The sequence below is a fragment of the Tripterygium wilfordii genome, chromosome 18 (genome assembly GCF_013401445.1).
Source record: "Tripterygium wilfordii isolate XIE 37 chromosome 18, ASM1340144v1, whole genome shotgun sequence".
Classification (NCBI taxonomy): Eukaryota; Viridiplantae; Streptophyta; class Magnoliopsida; order Celastrales; family Celastraceae; genus Tripterygium; species Tripterygium wilfordii.
The window spans coordinates 11,596,000-11,612,348 of NC_052249.1; the positions used below are offsets into that span (position 1 = coordinate 11,596,000).

Genomic DNA, 16,349 nt, shown 5'->3' on the forward strand with positions numbered 1-16,349 from the left:
GTACAAGCTTTCATCCAAGACAATTAAGTCATGTTTACCCACCAAGACGCCCACCCTGTATGGTAAACTGTTCCAATACATTTTCTAGATCAATCGTGATAATAAAAAACCTCCAAGCATGGATTCTAGGTTCAAAACCCTCGCAAAAACTTTGGGGCCACTCTATGATAAAATGTCAACAACTTATCATGATCTCGTATAGAGAACTTATGAGGATAGAGTGCACAAGCTCCACGGGGACAATTAAGTCCTTAAGTTAGAACCTCAGGAATTCCTATCCAGTATCCACTCTATGACAAAGAGGAGGGATTTGAACTTGGATACATATTATGAAAGTGGACCTTCGTCGCCAAATCCCAGGCCCCGTGAAAGCCTGGAATTGGCTGTGCATCACAGGCATCGCATTGGAATAGAGCTCTGTTTATGGTTCTAGTCAACCATCAACTCCAGAGTACAGATTAGACTTTGCCAAAATGCAGCAACTTAATACACTATGCCTGCGTCCATCCCTTCAACATGAGCACTCTGCCTGAGTGCCTGGCAGTAGCCTCAAAGAAAGCTATCAAGTGAGCAAATAAATCACAGAGGAAATGGTATGAAACCTCAAATGATACTGTAAATCCAATCACAATTAAGGAGATGAGCCTTGAAGGACACCAAAAGAGTTCAAAATCTCATGTATCATATTCAACTTGTCTTATCACATTAACAAAAGTCTAAGCAATCTAAATGCAAAGAAATCATTTAAGCATGATTTGCACTATGCAACGGTGTTGATCCTCTACCAGCATTCCTTAATCCTCAAGGTGACCTGAAAATAGTAAAGGTAAAACAGAATCAGAACATGTTTAAGCTAACAATCAAGACTAAATAAATTCAAAAGATCAACGTCTAATATTTGCTAGGCCACAATTTTAGGCCAACCTATACATCAAAATACATATAAAAAGAGATTAGAGTTACCCATAGTCCCATACACAGCTAACATCAGCAAATAACAACTATTACCAACATGATGGCCATTCTCATAATCATCTTCAAGCCTCCATCCCAAACAATTCGGCACAAGTTACATGAATCTATTAGAGAAATTAATTGGAATCCACCATGGGATTCTCCTTTGCCATTTGTTCCAATCTAAACTATAGTCTCATCTCTCAGCCAACATTCCATCATGGGATTCTCCTTTGCCATTTGTTCCAATCTAAACCATACTCTCATCTCTCAGCTAAGCCTTTGGACTATGCGTTTTCCCCCACCTCTTCAATCCAGGTCCTTTTTAGCCTTCTTAGTATCGCTAACTAAAATCTTCTAAGTATCAGTTCCATCTAAGTTGTGCAATTAAAATTTTCTCACATTCAAAATCAATCGAAACCCTTAAACATACCTTTCCATCAAAACACCTATAACTACTAATGTTCATCAACTCGACAGAATAGCATCCGAATCCCAATCAGATCCAAAATACTAGCTAGGCAAGCATAACCGCATTCTCGATCAGAATGAACGTCGTAAAGAAACACAGATTCAAACAAACAACGATCCAAAAAACCTAATAGAACACAAAATCAAAGCACAGACGTGGATCTGAAAATGTTACCTAAGCAGATCCAACAATGATGTTGTTGATGGGAATGAAGATAAGCTTGACGAAAAACCCCACGAATCCCATCACCACAAAACCGATAGCCGTACGCAAAGCAACCTTCGAAAATTCTACAAAACAGAAGAAAATTAAATCACACCTTACAGAAACCCTAAATACATACACACGCGAATCATTTGTAATTGTATGTAGAGGGGTACCTTTACGATCAGGCTTGTGGCACCTCTTGACAAGGCGTACGCTGTCCTTAGCGAACTCTCTGAGCGGATCGACAGCAGAATCTATGGCGTCCATGTCCGTAGAAGCCTTTAGATCTGACAAATTACAAGTAAATCGGGATTTCCAGAGAGAGAAAAAGACGCGGGTGAAGGCAGAAGGCAGGAACGCGTTGATACGCAAAGAGTTGGAGTACTTGTTGGGTCAAAAGTCAAAACTGGCAGGGTTTGTTTGTTGGACGAAAATGCCACTACTTCATGAATGGACTGACAATTATGTCCTTTATCATAATCCACTACTTGTTGGGCCCACTCAATTCATAATCCAGTTAAGTGCTTTGTTGGGCTTCATGAGTCCATTGGGCCTGGTTTTGCTTCCTTCATACTTGTTCGACTATTTTGGGCTTCGGCTCTGTTTCATTCGGCCCAATGTGCGTGTCATAATTTTGTACTTAAAAGTCTGCAGTTTCAACAAATGAACAACATATAAGAGTGTTATCCATTATTCTATGGAGACTAATTGAAACGAGGAGATTCGATATAGACCTAAACTCGGGCCATTAGTCACGTGCGCATAGAGTGTTTAAGAACAAGCCAGAAAGTGGAGTGAGTTACCCATCACAGCCAATGCACATAACGGGAAGCCTATGGAATTCGAGAGGCAGCTGGTGGATACAAACCATTTGGAGTCCAGAACCCTTCAAAGCTTCCTTTCAAGGATTCAATGTCACTGCCTGCCCATTTCAAGACTACAACAATCGTCAGCAATGTTACATACCTCAGATTTATGGTGGAACGGAAAGGATTACCGGGAGCTGAATCCCCAACAACAAGCATCGTTCGAACGGTTGAGGAAAACTTCCTTATGATTATTCCATTGATAAGTCCGGTACCCTCAGCAGCCTCCAGAATGCCAATATAACCAGTAGATGAATGACAGTCTAGGATTATCGAAAGGCCAGGCAAACCCAAAAGTCCTACTGCCATTAACATATTATCTTGCACAGAAACAACATCAACATCCGATATGCGTAACAGAAATGAAGGATTGGTACAATCATTAACATAAAACAAAATGGACCATTAAATCCAGAACTGCACATTGGATATAATTAGATAAGTCACAGCAGCAATTGTTCCGCTGCATTAAATTAAGTTAAAAGTTTTCTGATGAGGAGATTACATTCATAAGTATCTTCCATAAAAAATAGCAGATAACTGCATTCACTAATAACAAAGAAAATAAAATTCCCAATTAGCATTGGCAAGCTCCACTGCCTTCAGCTGCATCCTGGGCTCAATACTCAGACGGTTGCTTAGCTGCAAGCAGCCAAGAGTTTGAAAGAATCAAGAAGGTAATAACCAACAGTACATGATGAAACAGAAACACACATGAACAGAGATGACTTAAAGAAAAAGAAAAACAGACAAAATATAATGATACTCGAAAACAACTTAGAAGTAAGTTTCTGAGATTGTAGATAAAATACAAGTTTTTTGAAATACTAAGGGCTGTATAGATACTCCTGAATACATACAAGTTAAGGCTGTCAAGGACAGAAAGGGACATTTTGGTATCTAGGATTTTATTTTATTTTTGAATGGAAGATAGAACATCAAAGGTTTAGTAAAACAAATATCATCAGCAATAACAAACACAGAAGATTCTTTATTGTCTAAAGTGTCCAGGAGTTTTTATTTTTACATCTTTAATATATTTCCAACTTTTCCTTCACTTGCAAATGAAGGCTTTAGTGGTGCTACGAATTTGCTGCTGCTCTTTCTGCACTTTTGGCAACAGAAAGGAGCTGAAGAATACCTATATTATATCCTACCGTTAGGGTGGATGGAGAATGTATTATTTTTTTAAAGGCACAAGGCATATAAAATGACGACAAAAGTTTTAAGTAAACAGAGTTATGAAACAACCTAAGTTGTACCGGAGTAATTATGCATTTCGGGTTATAGATAAGGAAGAAAATCTCAGTTTTCTTTCTTTCTTTGTATTTCAAGAGGAAGAAAGCCTCAGTTATTTCAAGACGATGGTAGTATAAAGGAAAAAAAAGGAGGGATAGAAAGAGTCTGGTTGTTGGGGGGGGGGGGCAGAGAATGATTCGCCTTCCCTATCAACAACTAGACTAGACTCGAGCCATAAAACAACAATATACCAAAGTGACCCCAAGTTCGTTCATGGTTCACCACCCCAATTAACAAGGAATCAAAGAAAGCCTTATTTTATCCCTTTTTTATCAGAAAGTCAAAACTTTTGGCAATGTGGATGTGATGCACAGATGCAAAGTTCAAACTCTATTTCAGAGAGACTTCAACTGCACTATGCCACTATTCATTTCAGGTATTATCATTGTCATCAAAGGCTTAATACCAAATCATTTTGCGGTAATATAATATATATTCAGATATCCAGATTAATAAAAAGCTCCTTCAACTTCTTCAGATTTATAGCCAAATGTAAAAGATGAAGACCATTTATTATTAGAAACGTGAATTCTCTTTCAAATGCAAAATCCTTCACCAACGAAAACATCCAGGATGATGGGCTATTAAGTATCAAGTTTCAAACAATATATTTTCATCAAACATTATGGATTCAGCTTGTTTGAGGAAGAACTGACTCCTTACAAAAAATAGTATCTACTTTCTAAACCATGTTGCTATGCTTACATAATTTAAAAGTTAAAAACAGCTTGGAACAAAGAGGTGGAAAAGTTTCCAGATAATTCAGGCCATGACTATTGTTGCCACTAATACTACAACTCCATCTAACCTAATATGTCAGGTTTTCTACCCTAATTAGCCAATTTTTTTGCAGATTCATTGATCAATGAGTTACAGAAAGTTCAGGTGACACCAACACAGTCAAGGCTGTCTCTCTCTCCGTATAATCTAACATCATTAACCACCAAACTCCTTTCTAAGCTTATAAAAGAGCTACCTTTGTTCGTTAGCAGAGAGGTTTCTATCCTATTAACTCATACAAAATAAGCAAACACTGTTCAAATAAATACCATCTGATTAATGAAAACTATAAGGATACCTCAAATCACAACTCCCAAGAATCCAACAAAAAAGGGGTTTTTGCGACAAGATTTAGATAATCATATTACTGCTCCATTTGGCAAACGCAAGACCAAACATGAAAGATTATATTAAGAATGAGTTATCAATATGCAAAACTTGAACAATCCACAAATTAATTAAGAAAAAAACTTATACTCTAGCAGTTTAGCTTCTTTCAAGTAAATCCCCAAACCAGTAATTTACCAATATTCACAAAAGAACTTATAATAACAAATATGGAAAGAAAAAACAAAAATCACGACACATACCCTTGTCCGTCGAGATTGCCTTGCCCGCTGCTGCCTCCACTACCATAGGAAGTATCCTCAGCGGCTGCCGCGGTCTGCCACACGCTCTGCCAAGCCTGAGATGGAGGCTGGACATAGACACTGGGGTCCATAGCTGGCCTCCCAATCATCATGCCTCCAGGGGGAGGCGGCCCGGCGGGCTGTCCCATTGGGGGATAGTAATAGGGAACCCCGCTTGCGGTGGCCCCAACCATGGCGCCAATACCAGCAGCCTCGTCCTTGATCTCGTCGCGGGGCACAATATCAACAAGGAAATCGAAGATATCAGTGCGGGTAATTGCAGCAGCGATGTCGTTCTTCTGGAGGGTGCGGCGCTTATTCTCCTCGGCGTGAAGCCAGGAGCGCATCGTGAGCTCGAGAATGAAGAGCTCGCAGGCCTTGGCGAAGAGAATCGGTGCCTCCGCGGAGATCATGCGGACATCCTCATCGGCCTTCATGATCTTCTTGATGCGGGCCAAAGGGAGCTGGTGATTTTTGAAGTCATTCACCTGCTCGATCTCCTGCCTCTGATAAGACCAGAACATCTGGAGCTGCTGCTGTTGCTGCTGCAGCAGGTGGTGGTAGGGAGCGGCAGTCGGTGCCGCCGGCGCTGGGTACGCCGCGGACGATTGCGCTTGCTGGTTGTTCTCCATTTCTTTGGCAGTTTTTATTCGGAATTTGATTTGATTGGGTGTGTGATTGACGATTATGATCTTTTGGTGACAAATGGTGCGGTGGAGATAAAATCATAAAGGATTGCGAATGTGTTCGAGTCCGTGAGATTGATATTTTCATTTTTCTTATATTTGGATTTGTACGGCTGAGATTCCCCACAAAAAAAGCCCACCCTTTGGCTATCCTGCATCCCAAACCTACCCCACCCACCTTTTTGTTTATTTATTTAGGTCAATTAAACAAATTACATTCATATTTAATTAACTTAAATTAATTCAAGATTCTATATTGTTAATTTCCATAATCTTCTTGATGTTAACCGCTATTATAAAAAAAAAAACAAAAATGCTAAAAATATCACAATATTTTTTTTCCCAGCTATTGCGATGAACGCATATGATCCATGTGAAATCACATGTCTCACATATCCCATGATTCATATAAAATCAAATACGTCCATATCAACTTTTGAGATAACTGAGATAAAAATATTAGGATCCGAGATCCGTAAAACTTCTAAAAAAAATATGATGAAGAGTTGCTGTCTTACTATGCATGAAAATGATGACTTTGGGGTTGTTTTGGATTCATTTATTATTACAATGTATGAGTCAAATCTTCAAACAACCTGATATTGAAAGAATTAAAGCAATTATCTCTGAACAAGCAAGAAATTTACTTGGAATTTGAAAGACAGTGTCAATAGAATTAGAAGTTGCAGGTATCTTAAAGAGCAAGTTACTTCCACCACCCATGTTAAAAACTAAGCTTTTCCTCCTCCTCCTATGAAAATACTATATAAAGTGGGGGAAGAAAAAGGAAATGACTACCTGCATTTTATTGAGACCCCTGAATGGTGAGCCCTGCAAAGTAAATATCTATAACAACAAAGAGTTGGTCTCCCAACTAAATTCAAGTACCAGATAACATCTGATGATAATTCTTAGGGATCCCAAAACTAGCAACATAACTGTGGTCCTTCCAAAATGTAGAAGAAAAAAGAAAAAGACATGTTGCTGCTTGAATCAGCAAATGCATAAAGGCTAAAGGCTCTTCATCGGCATGAAATCCGAGAGAGCGAAACATAAAAGGAGAGAAAACTACTTCTATGCTTATCAAACGTTATTTCTTACAATTGATCCGCCATGGCTTCATAGATGATCGCCTCGCCTCTACATGCACGTCAGTTGGTCTGCACCGTCTGGCTTTTCTTTGAACGTCTCCGTTTATATACTATCATTTCTTCTCCTTTCATTACCTCTTCCTTCCTCTTCATCCCTTCTGCCGCAACATCTTTATCAGCATCAACTAAGGTAGCTTTTCCACTGGTTGTTTTGTTATTCTCCGAGGCCCGTTCTTCCATAAACTTCTGCACATCTCCCACTTTATCTTCTTCCTTGCATTTTCCAGCACTTTGAATCATTTCTCCCACCTGAATGTCTGTCAATACTTGAAGAAGTTCCAGAGGCGTAGCAGCTGGGTCAAGCTCCACGCAATTTCTAGGAGCATTATGACCTTCCTTACCTGTAAGCAAGTAAGAAGGGACCTGGTGAGAGAACCGGAACAACTCCTCTCTTGGAATTATTCTGGTTTTGGTAGGGTCGAACTGCTTACGAAAAACTGTCTTGAAACCTGCAACTTTATAGAGCGGAGCAACAGCTACACCCATCTCCTCGTTGTAATCTTCAAGCACTTCCGCCATGTCATACTGATGTACAACTTCATCTGGAGTCGATGCATTCCAATCGGGGGACCAATTCCTATAAAGAGCCCAGACATCTCCTTTCCTGGGATATATTTTAATAGCTCCTTTTACCCCTTTTGTCCACTTAACCTTGTGAGAGAACGAATTAAGAGATTTATTGGTCACAGATTTCCCTTTGCGAAAATCACCAGTGGTCTTGGGAAAGCCTGAAGCAATCCAGTTCAATGGACCCAGTTCGCTATTGCTTTTGGAATTAAGCCAACTGATCCGCATTTTGAACGGTTTCACTGACAACATATTGTGAATCATGGCATAATAACGAGGCATCCCGTCATCATCATCATATACAGCCCAAACCTGGTTATCCCTGAAGGACTTTTCCACGCGATCCCCATCGAAATCATGAAAATCGGGATCTGGAACACTCATTGACAGTGGATCAATGCCCTTTGTATCTGGATCAACATCAGAATTGTTGGGAGAACAAGAGTCAGTTGTAATGGCACCTAATGGAGCCTCTTCCTTTCCATTATGCTTCTTGACCATCTCTTTATCTGAAGCCTTTAAATTAACTGAATCCTTCGACTCAGCGGCAATGTTCCATTCACTAACCTTTTTGACAATCTGCATCCTAGCCTTCACCGTCAAGAGATTTCTAGTATCCATCCGAGAGGGCTGTCTTGCACCATTAGGTTTACAGTTTCGAGTAGCATTTCCCCTGTCTATCTTTAAATTACCCTTCTGAGAACTAGATAAACCTACTCCATTTCCTGTTGCCATGAAATTTGCACCATTAGGTTTACAGTTTTGAGCAGCATTTCCCCCGTCTATCTTTAAATTACCCTGCTGAGAACTAGATAAACCTACTACATTCCTTGTTGCCATGAAATTTGCCATTTCTCTTTCATCTGTCCTTCCCTCATCTAAGTGTCTCTTTTTCTTCGGCCTATCTCCTTTAGGTAAAAAACCAGAACGAGCATTAGAAGATCCAGTAGCTAAACCAGCATCTATTTTACTGGCAGCATGATTTTTTCTACAAACGGCCTCCTCTCTCACAGGAGTTGTCAAAAAATCGTCATGTTTTCTCTTTAATTGGTCATAATTTGGCTGAACATCATCTGTAGCTTGAGCATCTGACGGAGCTGGTGCTGGCACACTCCCAATGTCTCCTGATTTGAAAAGTGCAACCGGCTGAAATGCTGGCCCTTTATCTGTAGGAGAAACCACCTCACTTCCTGTAGCATAAAAATTTTCGTTGGTTGTGTTCTGTGTAGAATTCTGCTGTTGAGCGTACGAAGTCCTTGACGCATTTGAAATACTGCTCCTACTCGACGGGGGTGGAATCTCAAAAGCCAAAAAGGATTTACGACATCTGGGGCAAAGAAGTTTATTGTTGAGATATTTCCTATCGTATTCAAGATGTAAACTACAACAACTGCATATTGTCCAAAAGCTAACAGGCTTAGAGACGGCACGTCGGGAACGTTGAGAAGGCTTTCGGTGTCTAGCATTCATTCGGTTCATCGCATTCTGATTACTACTGTCAGTAAAATGATAGGAGCCATTCTGACCAGCAGACAATGAGGAATTCCCATTCAGAACTGTGTGCTGTATACGCTGCATATATCGCTTCTGGTCATAGGCAAGTCTCTTCAATTTATCAGACAAACAACTCCAAGCTTCAGAAACAATTTTGAAAGCTCCCTCTGCACCTTCTGATTTATTTTTGTCAGGGTGGAGAATAAAAGCTAGTTTTTTGAAATGCTTCCGAATTGTTTCATCATCAGCCAAGGGCTCAACGCCAAGGACCCTATACCAATCCACTTCGCCATCTATCCTTTGCTCCGCAGATATGTACACCTCAAGGGTTGTAAGCAATTGAGGAACACCATCGATGTCAGGATGTAAGTTCTGGGCCTTCAAAGCAAATGCTTTAGCTCCATAAATATCCATCTCCGCAAGCTTCATCTGTGCAATCTCTAAGGCTCTGGCAGCCTCACTTTTATTACATTCCAGATTTGTCATGTTTGTCATGCTAGACTTCGGAGCAAGCAAATTCCAGCGCAAATCACCAATGACTCAACCAACAATACACGAATCTAAGTCGTGATACTGTCAGTGGAATTATTAAGAAGATTCCTTCGATTGCACAAAGTCTAATCATCAAAAATAACAAATTCCAAATAAGGGTAATGACCAAATAAAGGAGAAAGATAGCACCGCAATCAATCAATTAAGAAAACGACAAATAATAAATACTAATGAGGGTTTGTCGGATCCATCGCATACATGTTACTTTAAATAACTCCTCATCCAAACACGCTACATAAACAAATAAAATGCGCGGGAAAGTATAAAGCGCTTATAACTTCAACAAGCACGGCAGCAAAACATCAAAAAGAAGCACATCAGATCAAGATACAACGCCCAAAAATATGCGAATGCAGGCTCCAAATCATTCATATACATAAGGTGTCATAAAAGAAAACTAACTGTGAAACAAACCCACAAACTGTTTTAATAGCTTGGAAATTGAAAAGCAAAATGCAGGAAAAAACTTGCAGTCTGCAACCCTAAAAGAAATGCAGTCTAAATTGGCTGAGTAAAACTAACTTCGCTCAATTTCTCATCTCCCAAAAATATATATGATGCCTCTTTTCAAGTAATCATAACGATCACAGCATGATTATAGACTTCAAATCACAAAACAACAAATAAAAACTGTATATCTATAACTAAAAGCCACAAAGAGCAAATCTTTTAACTTCTCAGATTGACTTAGATTCGACATAACAGGCAAACCCACGATTTTATGCATATCAACTTGAGACAGATACATTCAAAGAGAGCAATTGCAGCGAATTTAACTAAAACCCTACAAGTCGTAGAAAGATTTTGTAAAAAATACGAACAACGATAAAAAAAAATTGCATGCAAAGGAAAATAAAAATATATACATGTATGTAGATGTTGATAGATACAAGAGGGAAGGAAGATTACCCAAATTCCGAGATTTGAATGACAGAGACGCCATTGGAGATTCTGCCCCTCAATTTTGATTTTGCCCCTCAATTTTGATTTTGCCCCATTTAAGCCGCCCAGATCATAAAAGAAAATCTCAAAAGGGTGTGGGTATCTATGAGAAGTTCTTCACAACCAAAGAGAATTATGAAAGAAAATGTTTTTACTTATTACAAAAATGCAATATGCTTTCCTTGTATTTAAATAAATTTTGTGCCCCAAAACCTAACCCAAATGGTGAAACCCCTAACCATGGTTAATTTTTAATCATGGTTTAGAGAATAGTAACAATGCCAAATGTCAAAATCTATTTAAAATTGGAAATTATCATGGTAAACACCAATTAATATTTTTACTAATTTTTTGAAAAATATTCATTTTTAGATTATGAATTTTAAGGAGTTTTTAAATTTTATAAATTATTTTTTTTTATTTTTAGCACTTTCCGTGTAAATGTGATATTAATGCTCATTCATGGATGAGAAAAATACTTCTACAATTTTCTTGTTGGAGATTTTAATTTAATGTATTTTTGGTTCCTTCTTATTGTTATTGCTGAAATAAAATAAAATGCTCTCCAAGCATTATATGGCAATAAAAATTAAGACTCCTGGATATTATGTTAATTATGTTCCCATAAATAACAGGATTCATGACAATATTAGAGATTTTGTCTCGCATTAATTCTCCAATCCTTATCCCGCATTTCCAGAAACCACCTATATATACACTGTATACTAACAGTATAGGGCAACTGACCCCTAAAATTTTATGTTAAGGGATGGTAACTTGAACAGTGGGTCTAAGCATATACTCCTCAGAAGTTACTTTCCTCGTTTTCAGAAACAGTCTTCAACACCCCAAACCTGGAAATGTCATGAATAGATTCATGGTTCTATTTTTTAATCGAGGACGACATTATACAAGCTTGTCCTTTAGACATCCAATATGGAACCGTCAAGCACGCACATAAGTTTCTCACTTGACGACATTCATAGCTTTCACAATAATGCTCATTGCAAACGGTCTGATATTGCTGTAGAAAAGATGCCAAAACTTACAATCAGTCAACTTTGTTCTGGGTTCATATTTCAGTGCAGCAGCAGCTGCATCAAAGATGCAGTTCTGCTTTATGTTAAATCATGTACATGCCTGCTATGGTTTCCATCAACAAGAGAGTGGACAGTCAATCAATGGAAGAGAATCTGGGTCTACATAAGAATACAGTAAACCAATACAAGTTCCATAACAATAAGCATAAAGCTCGTTTTACAACAATGATTAGGGATGGGAGTACATGAGTCTTCCACGGGACAATGGGGGTGGGAGGAGACTTGGGATTCCTGGACATTCAAATTACTGATATGAAGCAAATGCTCCAAAATGATGAATGGTTAATTTCCCAAACAGATATACATAATCAATACTTTTGCGTTACATAATGGCCAGATCAGAAAATCTGGAATCCAAAACCACATTCTGGTTATATAAACTGCAGTACGATTAGATGTCCAGAACCTATTCCCATGTCAATGCCAATCTGGAGCCAATGCTCGAAGACATGACGGCCAAATGAGTGAAATTCTTGCAGAAGCATATATTTCCTCCTCAGGGCATCAATTCGAAACATCTTTGGCAGCTCTTTATTGCTCATGCCACTTCTTTTGTAGCTCACCGCATGGATAAGCAGCACTTGTGACTGGTTAAATTGCCAACGTCATCCCCTAATGTATGATGATACTTGCTCTTGGAGACTTGGACCAAGTGTTGAACAGAAATACATGCTTGGCCTCCCAATCAGCCACAAAAGGCTTACAATTCTGAGGCCAAAAATCTCATGTTCAGACAAACCATGGGGAACTCACCTCAAATGGTAAACCGTAAACACTCCAGATTGTCCAGAAGGCATTGCAATTTCATGGACAACAAGGCAGTTAAAGCATGCTTTGTATCAGCCAACTTCCATTTCCTCGACTCTAGGAAGATATGCATTTATCAACGATTGCCAGCAAGTAATACCATCAAGCTCAAGTACAAGTCCTTGAACCTCAAGGGCATGTTTTTTGCTTCATCAGCGTTGCCATCTACCTGAACAACTATCAATCTCTTCAGCTCTCCTTACAGTCCATTCTCCCTAACACCAAAAAGAATTAATCTCAAATAAGGGCATTAGTTCATGAAAGAAGAACAAACTTAAAAAAAAAAAATGAAGATATGGAATTAGTGTCAAAGAGCATGCTTTTGCTGCAGAAAAAATATTCAAAACTTTACAATGATAACAAATTCTTCTTCCCGCCAGGTACTTACAAAATTCCTTTTTAACTCTCTTTGCTCTTAAATCTTGCTAAATGATCAGAGAAATAACTACGGTAAGTATGTTGAAATTCAACATCTTGACAAGCAGTAGAACTTCCAATAGGCATAACAGTTTTAAAAAACAACAGGTTTGAGGAAAAAAACTGCCAAAACAATGCTCGCTCCATCGTTCGCACATATTGACATAATCAATAGAAAAACCAATAGTTGATGATCAAAGTCAAAAAGCCTTTCTGGGCAAAATCACAAGGACGAGAAGAATGAAAATATGAAAAACTAGTGCCACAACTCATGTCCCTTGACAGCCCTGTAACCAGCCACAGCATAATTATCCTTCAGAAGACCCTGCATTTCAAATTAAAAAGAAAAACCCCAACACCAACAACAGTTGGGAGGAAGTAATACAAGACTGAAGAAAACAACAAATTCAACAAGACCCACAATCCAACGTGACCTTTTCTTTCCAGAAGCAACAGAATCACCGCCAAGATAATAGGTATTTAGTTGAGCTCGAAACTCAGTAATCGCATACGTTTCACGTTTGTAGTGCTTAATTGAAGTTACTTTTAACTATATCTCAAGAAGTAATTCAACAACGAGAGATTAAATGTTCATAGAGATGCAAAATTTACCCCGATTTCGATCTGCAGAGACGCACTGAAGCATTCTTCCGAACACGAGCTTTTCTGAACCCAGAATCCGAAAACGCTGCATGGGAAAGTCTCCGAGCGCCGAAAAGGGAAAACTGGAAAATCTTTTCCTACCAAATTGGGCCTTATATTAGTTTGTAATCCTGGCCCGCATTAAAGGCCCAGCATTGGAATTCAACTGTCATGACAAGTAAATTGGCCCAACTTCGCATAATAAATCTAGGAATTGAGACTTATGCCAGTAGGATTGGGCTTTCTGACCAATCCAATTGTAAGGCCCAAGTTCATAATCAATGATTACCATGATTGGGTTTGAGGCCCAATCGAGCCCAATGGTTACTCGAGCTTAAGGAGAATTTTTTCAAATAGGAATACAAAGGTCACAACTGACAAGGCCACCGTCTTTTTCTACTCCGTTGCTGCCATTCCACCAAAATCAGGAATGGAAGCGGCAGATGAGCGAACTAGTGCCGGACCGCCTCCCAAAACGACACAAGAGCTAGCAGTGGAGGGCCAAAAGCACCTAGAAGATACTATAGAGGCGGCCTACCAGATTCTTTCTTCCATGAACGACGAGCTCTGCAACCCCGCCTTATGGTCCACGACCTCTTCTTCTACTACTTCTGCTCCCACTACAGTCACTACCAACGGCCATTCCTCTCTCACCTCCAACGGCGTACTTAATAACGGAGATGCTGCCTCTGATTCTACTCACCACATCGAAACGGGTAGCACTGCTGGCGGCAGTGGCAATGGAGCTCTGGATGAGGCTCGCCTTCGCTACAAAACCTCTGTCGCAGCCCTTCGCGCTGTTCTCACTGCAATTCCCGATTCACTTTCTGTAAATTCCTAAACCTAGTTTTTTTCATGCTTCTATTGCATTCAGCGAATTCGAGGATAAGTTCGATGCCTGCCAAATCAAATGCAAATTAAGCTATCACTCCTCTAAAATTTCATGAAAGTTTTTGAATATTTAGCCATGATCGCTATTTTCTGGCATGGATTTGATATAGATTAGCTCAGAGATTGTTGAACGTTTTAAAACTAAATTGTGTTTGGCTACGTGACCTTGGAAAACATAGCCAAATGTTAATGTGAAGATTGTGTATCCCTGTGACCACAAAACTGGAAGAGAACAAGAAATAGCTCGGAAAAGTTTAATAGGTCAAGACTCAAGAAATTATCCGTTTCAATTTCTGAGCCTTTCCTTATAATTCCAAACCTAATGGTACATTGATCTTGCAAATAAATATTTGGGGCTTAACTCAATTAGGTATTAGGCCTCCGTGCTGAAGAAAAATAATCCAACTCAACAACGTGTAATTCTATCTGATTCATATGAACGATTGGTTCTTCCGGTACTAGTGATTTTGCAGCAGACAGTTTTGTGGCTCTCATGTTGTATTCTCTTTTCATAGACCTCTTATTGCGAGTTTCCATGCCCTGTATGTTGATTTCTGTGTGTAGCTATGTTTGATTTGATATGTTATATAGTTAAACTTTATGGACTATGGTTCCATAGTTTGTGAAGTTATGGTCATGGGCTGTGAGGTCGCGACTCGCGACAATAAAGGTGTCCATTTCAGACAAAATGTTTTTCTAAGTTGTTGAGAAAGCTAATGCAGTTGTTGTTCCTTGATGATATAGGCAAAAGCTTTTGAACCAGGTTCATCTCCCTGTGATTCGGCGTCCCCAGCCGATCAATCTGAACTTGAGATGTTAGAAGAGCAAGCCTCTAAATTACGAAAGGTAAGTTAGTAAATTAAGAATTCATGTGTTTTTATTTTCTTTTTTCATTCCTGGAGTAGCAATTACAAAATTCTTTCTGTGAGAGGAATGAATTGGAGTGATTGGGTGTATCCTTAAAGCATTAAATTAGGTAATGATGGTACTGCACATCATTTGGATTACCAGAAAGATGAATTTACAGGAACCATAAATGCCATGAGAGATTTACTTTTCTCAATATTACCATCTTGAACATTCTATCTTAATCTTTGAGGACCTTGTGAGGGTTTCTGCAATATCCTCATTTATGATTCCTCATACTTCTGTTTTCTAACGTAGGTACTTGCGAGCAAGAACAAGCATGTTAAGCTTCTCATGGATCAACAACGAGATCTCATTACCGACATATCGACATGGCAAAGCCCTTGCTCCGTCTGAAGTTGTCAGATAGATATCTCTGCCTTGGAATAGTGTGCCCGAATATGGAGGAGGCTTTAGACCCTATATCCGCTCGGGTAAATAAGCTTTTCTTGACATTACTTTCTTTGTGAAGCTTCAATAATTGTTTATTTTAGTTTCTCAGACAAATTTTAGGAGATAACTAGTCTAATCCTAGAAAAAAAAAAAATGTATTGCTTGCTAGTGTTCTCTATCCGCTCTTCCCCCTACCCCACCTGAGAACGATGCTCGTGTGGCTGAATTTCTATCTTGGAATGTTTGTTTTTTGGGATTTTTTAGATTGTAAATTCTTCTATCTTCAAATGTTTTGTTGCATTATGACATCTGCTTTACCTGGAAATCTGAAGCACTGATGGGAATGTGTTGAATTTTTTGCGCTCACATGAGAAATTGATGAGTTTATATATTATGCCGAAATTATACAATACTCTCTGCAAAATGAGGAATTACAGAGTTCATTAATTTTGGTGTGATACTCTTCCGGTAAGTGCAATGGGAGCCATCCCTGTCCTCAATAATGTGGTGGATCATGCTAAAACTATCATTTTACCATGGAATGTAAGATAAAACTCGCACTTGAGCTCTTGGAGCTGGTTGCCTGGTTTGGTG

General features: G+C 39.0%; 4 protein-coding genes and 1 long non-coding RNA gene across 5 annotated transcripts; 1 reads left to right on the forward strand and 4 right to left on the reverse strand.

Annotated features, from left to right (window-relative positions):
• Positions 1-591: 591 nt before the first annotated feature.
• LOC119983567 (protein transport protein Sec61 subunit gamma-like) lies at positions 592-1,999 on the reverse strand. Its single transcript, XM_038827237.1, has 3 exons — positions 1,807-1,999; positions 1,601-1,716; positions 592-811 (listed from the first exon to the last, which is right to left on the reverse strand). The coding sequence occupies exons 1-2, from the start codon at positions 1,898-1,900 to the stop codon at positions 1,601-1,603; spliced, it is 210 nt and encodes a 69-aa protein (XP_038683165.1). The 5' UTR covers positions 1,901-1,999; the 3' UTR covers positions 592-811.
• An 898-nt stretch (positions 2,000-2,897) lies between these two features.
• On the reverse strand, positions 2,898-5,932 carry LOC119983565 (nuclear transcription factor Y subunit C-1-like). Its single transcript, XM_038827236.1, has 2 exons — positions 5,169-5,932; positions 2,898-3,141 (listed from the first exon to the last, which is right to left on the reverse strand). Exons 1-2 carry the CDS (start codon positions 5,837-5,839, stop codon positions 3,138-3,140), a joined length of 675 nt encoding a protein of 224 aa, XP_038683164.1. The 5' UTR covers positions 5,840-5,932; the 3' UTR covers positions 2,898-3,137.
• A 743-nt stretch (positions 5,933-6,675) lies between these two features.
• On the reverse strand, positions 6,676-10,641 carry LOC119983347. The gene is made up of 2 exons (XM_038827023.1): positions 10,567-10,641; positions 6,676-9,722 (listed from the first exon to the last, which is right to left on the reverse strand). Exon 2 carries the CDS (start codon positions 9,598-9,600, stop codon positions 7,045-7,047), a length of 2,556 nt encoding a protein of 851 aa, XP_038682951.1. The 5' UTR covers positions 9,601-9,722; positions 10,567-10,641; the 3' UTR covers positions 6,676-7,044.
• Positions 10,642-11,794: 1,153 nt separating this feature from the next.
• LOC119984496 lies at positions 11,795-13,652 on the reverse strand. Its single transcript, XR_005464916.1, has 2 exons — positions 13,536-13,652; positions 11,795-12,721 (listed from the first exon to the last, which is right to left on the reverse strand). It is a non-coding gene; the product is annotated as an uncharacterized LOC119984496 (long non-coding RNA).
• A 275-nt stretch (positions 13,653-13,927) lies between these two features.
• On the forward strand, positions 13,928-16,108 carry LOC119983792 (mediator of RNA polymerase II transcription subunit 30-like). The gene is made up of 3 exons (XM_038827519.1): positions 13,928-14,394; positions 15,201-15,302; positions 15,621-16,108. The coding sequence occupies exons 1-3, from the start codon at positions 13,996-13,998 to the stop codon at positions 15,717-15,719; spliced, it is 600 nt and encodes a 199-aa protein (XP_038683447.1). The 5' UTR covers positions 13,928-13,995; the 3' UTR covers positions 15,720-16,108.
• Positions 16,109-16,349: the final 241 nt, after the last annotated feature.

Bases quoted from the DNA above. Each gene is read 5' to 3' on its own strand.
- LOC119983567 (XM_038827237.1), bottom strand. From the start codon at position 1,900: ATGGACGCCATAGATTCTGCTGTCGATCCGCTCAGAGAGTTCGCTAAG. The intron at 1,717-1,806 runs GTACCCCTCTAC...TCTGTTTTGTAG, and splicing joins CCACAAGCCTGATCGTAAAG to AATTTTCGAAGGTTGCTTTG.
- LOC119983565 (XM_038827236.1), bottom strand. From the start codon at position 5,839: ATGGAGAACAACCAGCAAGCGCAATCGTCCGCGGCGTACCCAGCGCCG.
- LOC119983347 (XM_038827023.1), bottom strand. From the start codon at position 9,600: ATGACAAACATGACAAATCTGGAATGTAATAAAAGTGAGGCTGCCAGA.
- LOC119983792 (XM_038827519.1), top strand. From the start codon at position 13,996: ATGGAAGCGGCAGATGAGCGAACTAGTGCCGGACCGCCTCCCAAAACG. The intron at 14,395-15,200 runs GTAAATTCCTAA...TTGATGATATAG, and splicing joins CAATTCCCGATTCACTTTCT to GCAAAAGCTTTTGAACCAGG. The intron at 15,303-15,620 runs GTAAGTTAGTAA...TTTCTAACGTAG, and splicing joins AAGCCTCTAAATTACGAAAG to GTACTTGCGAGCAAGAACAA.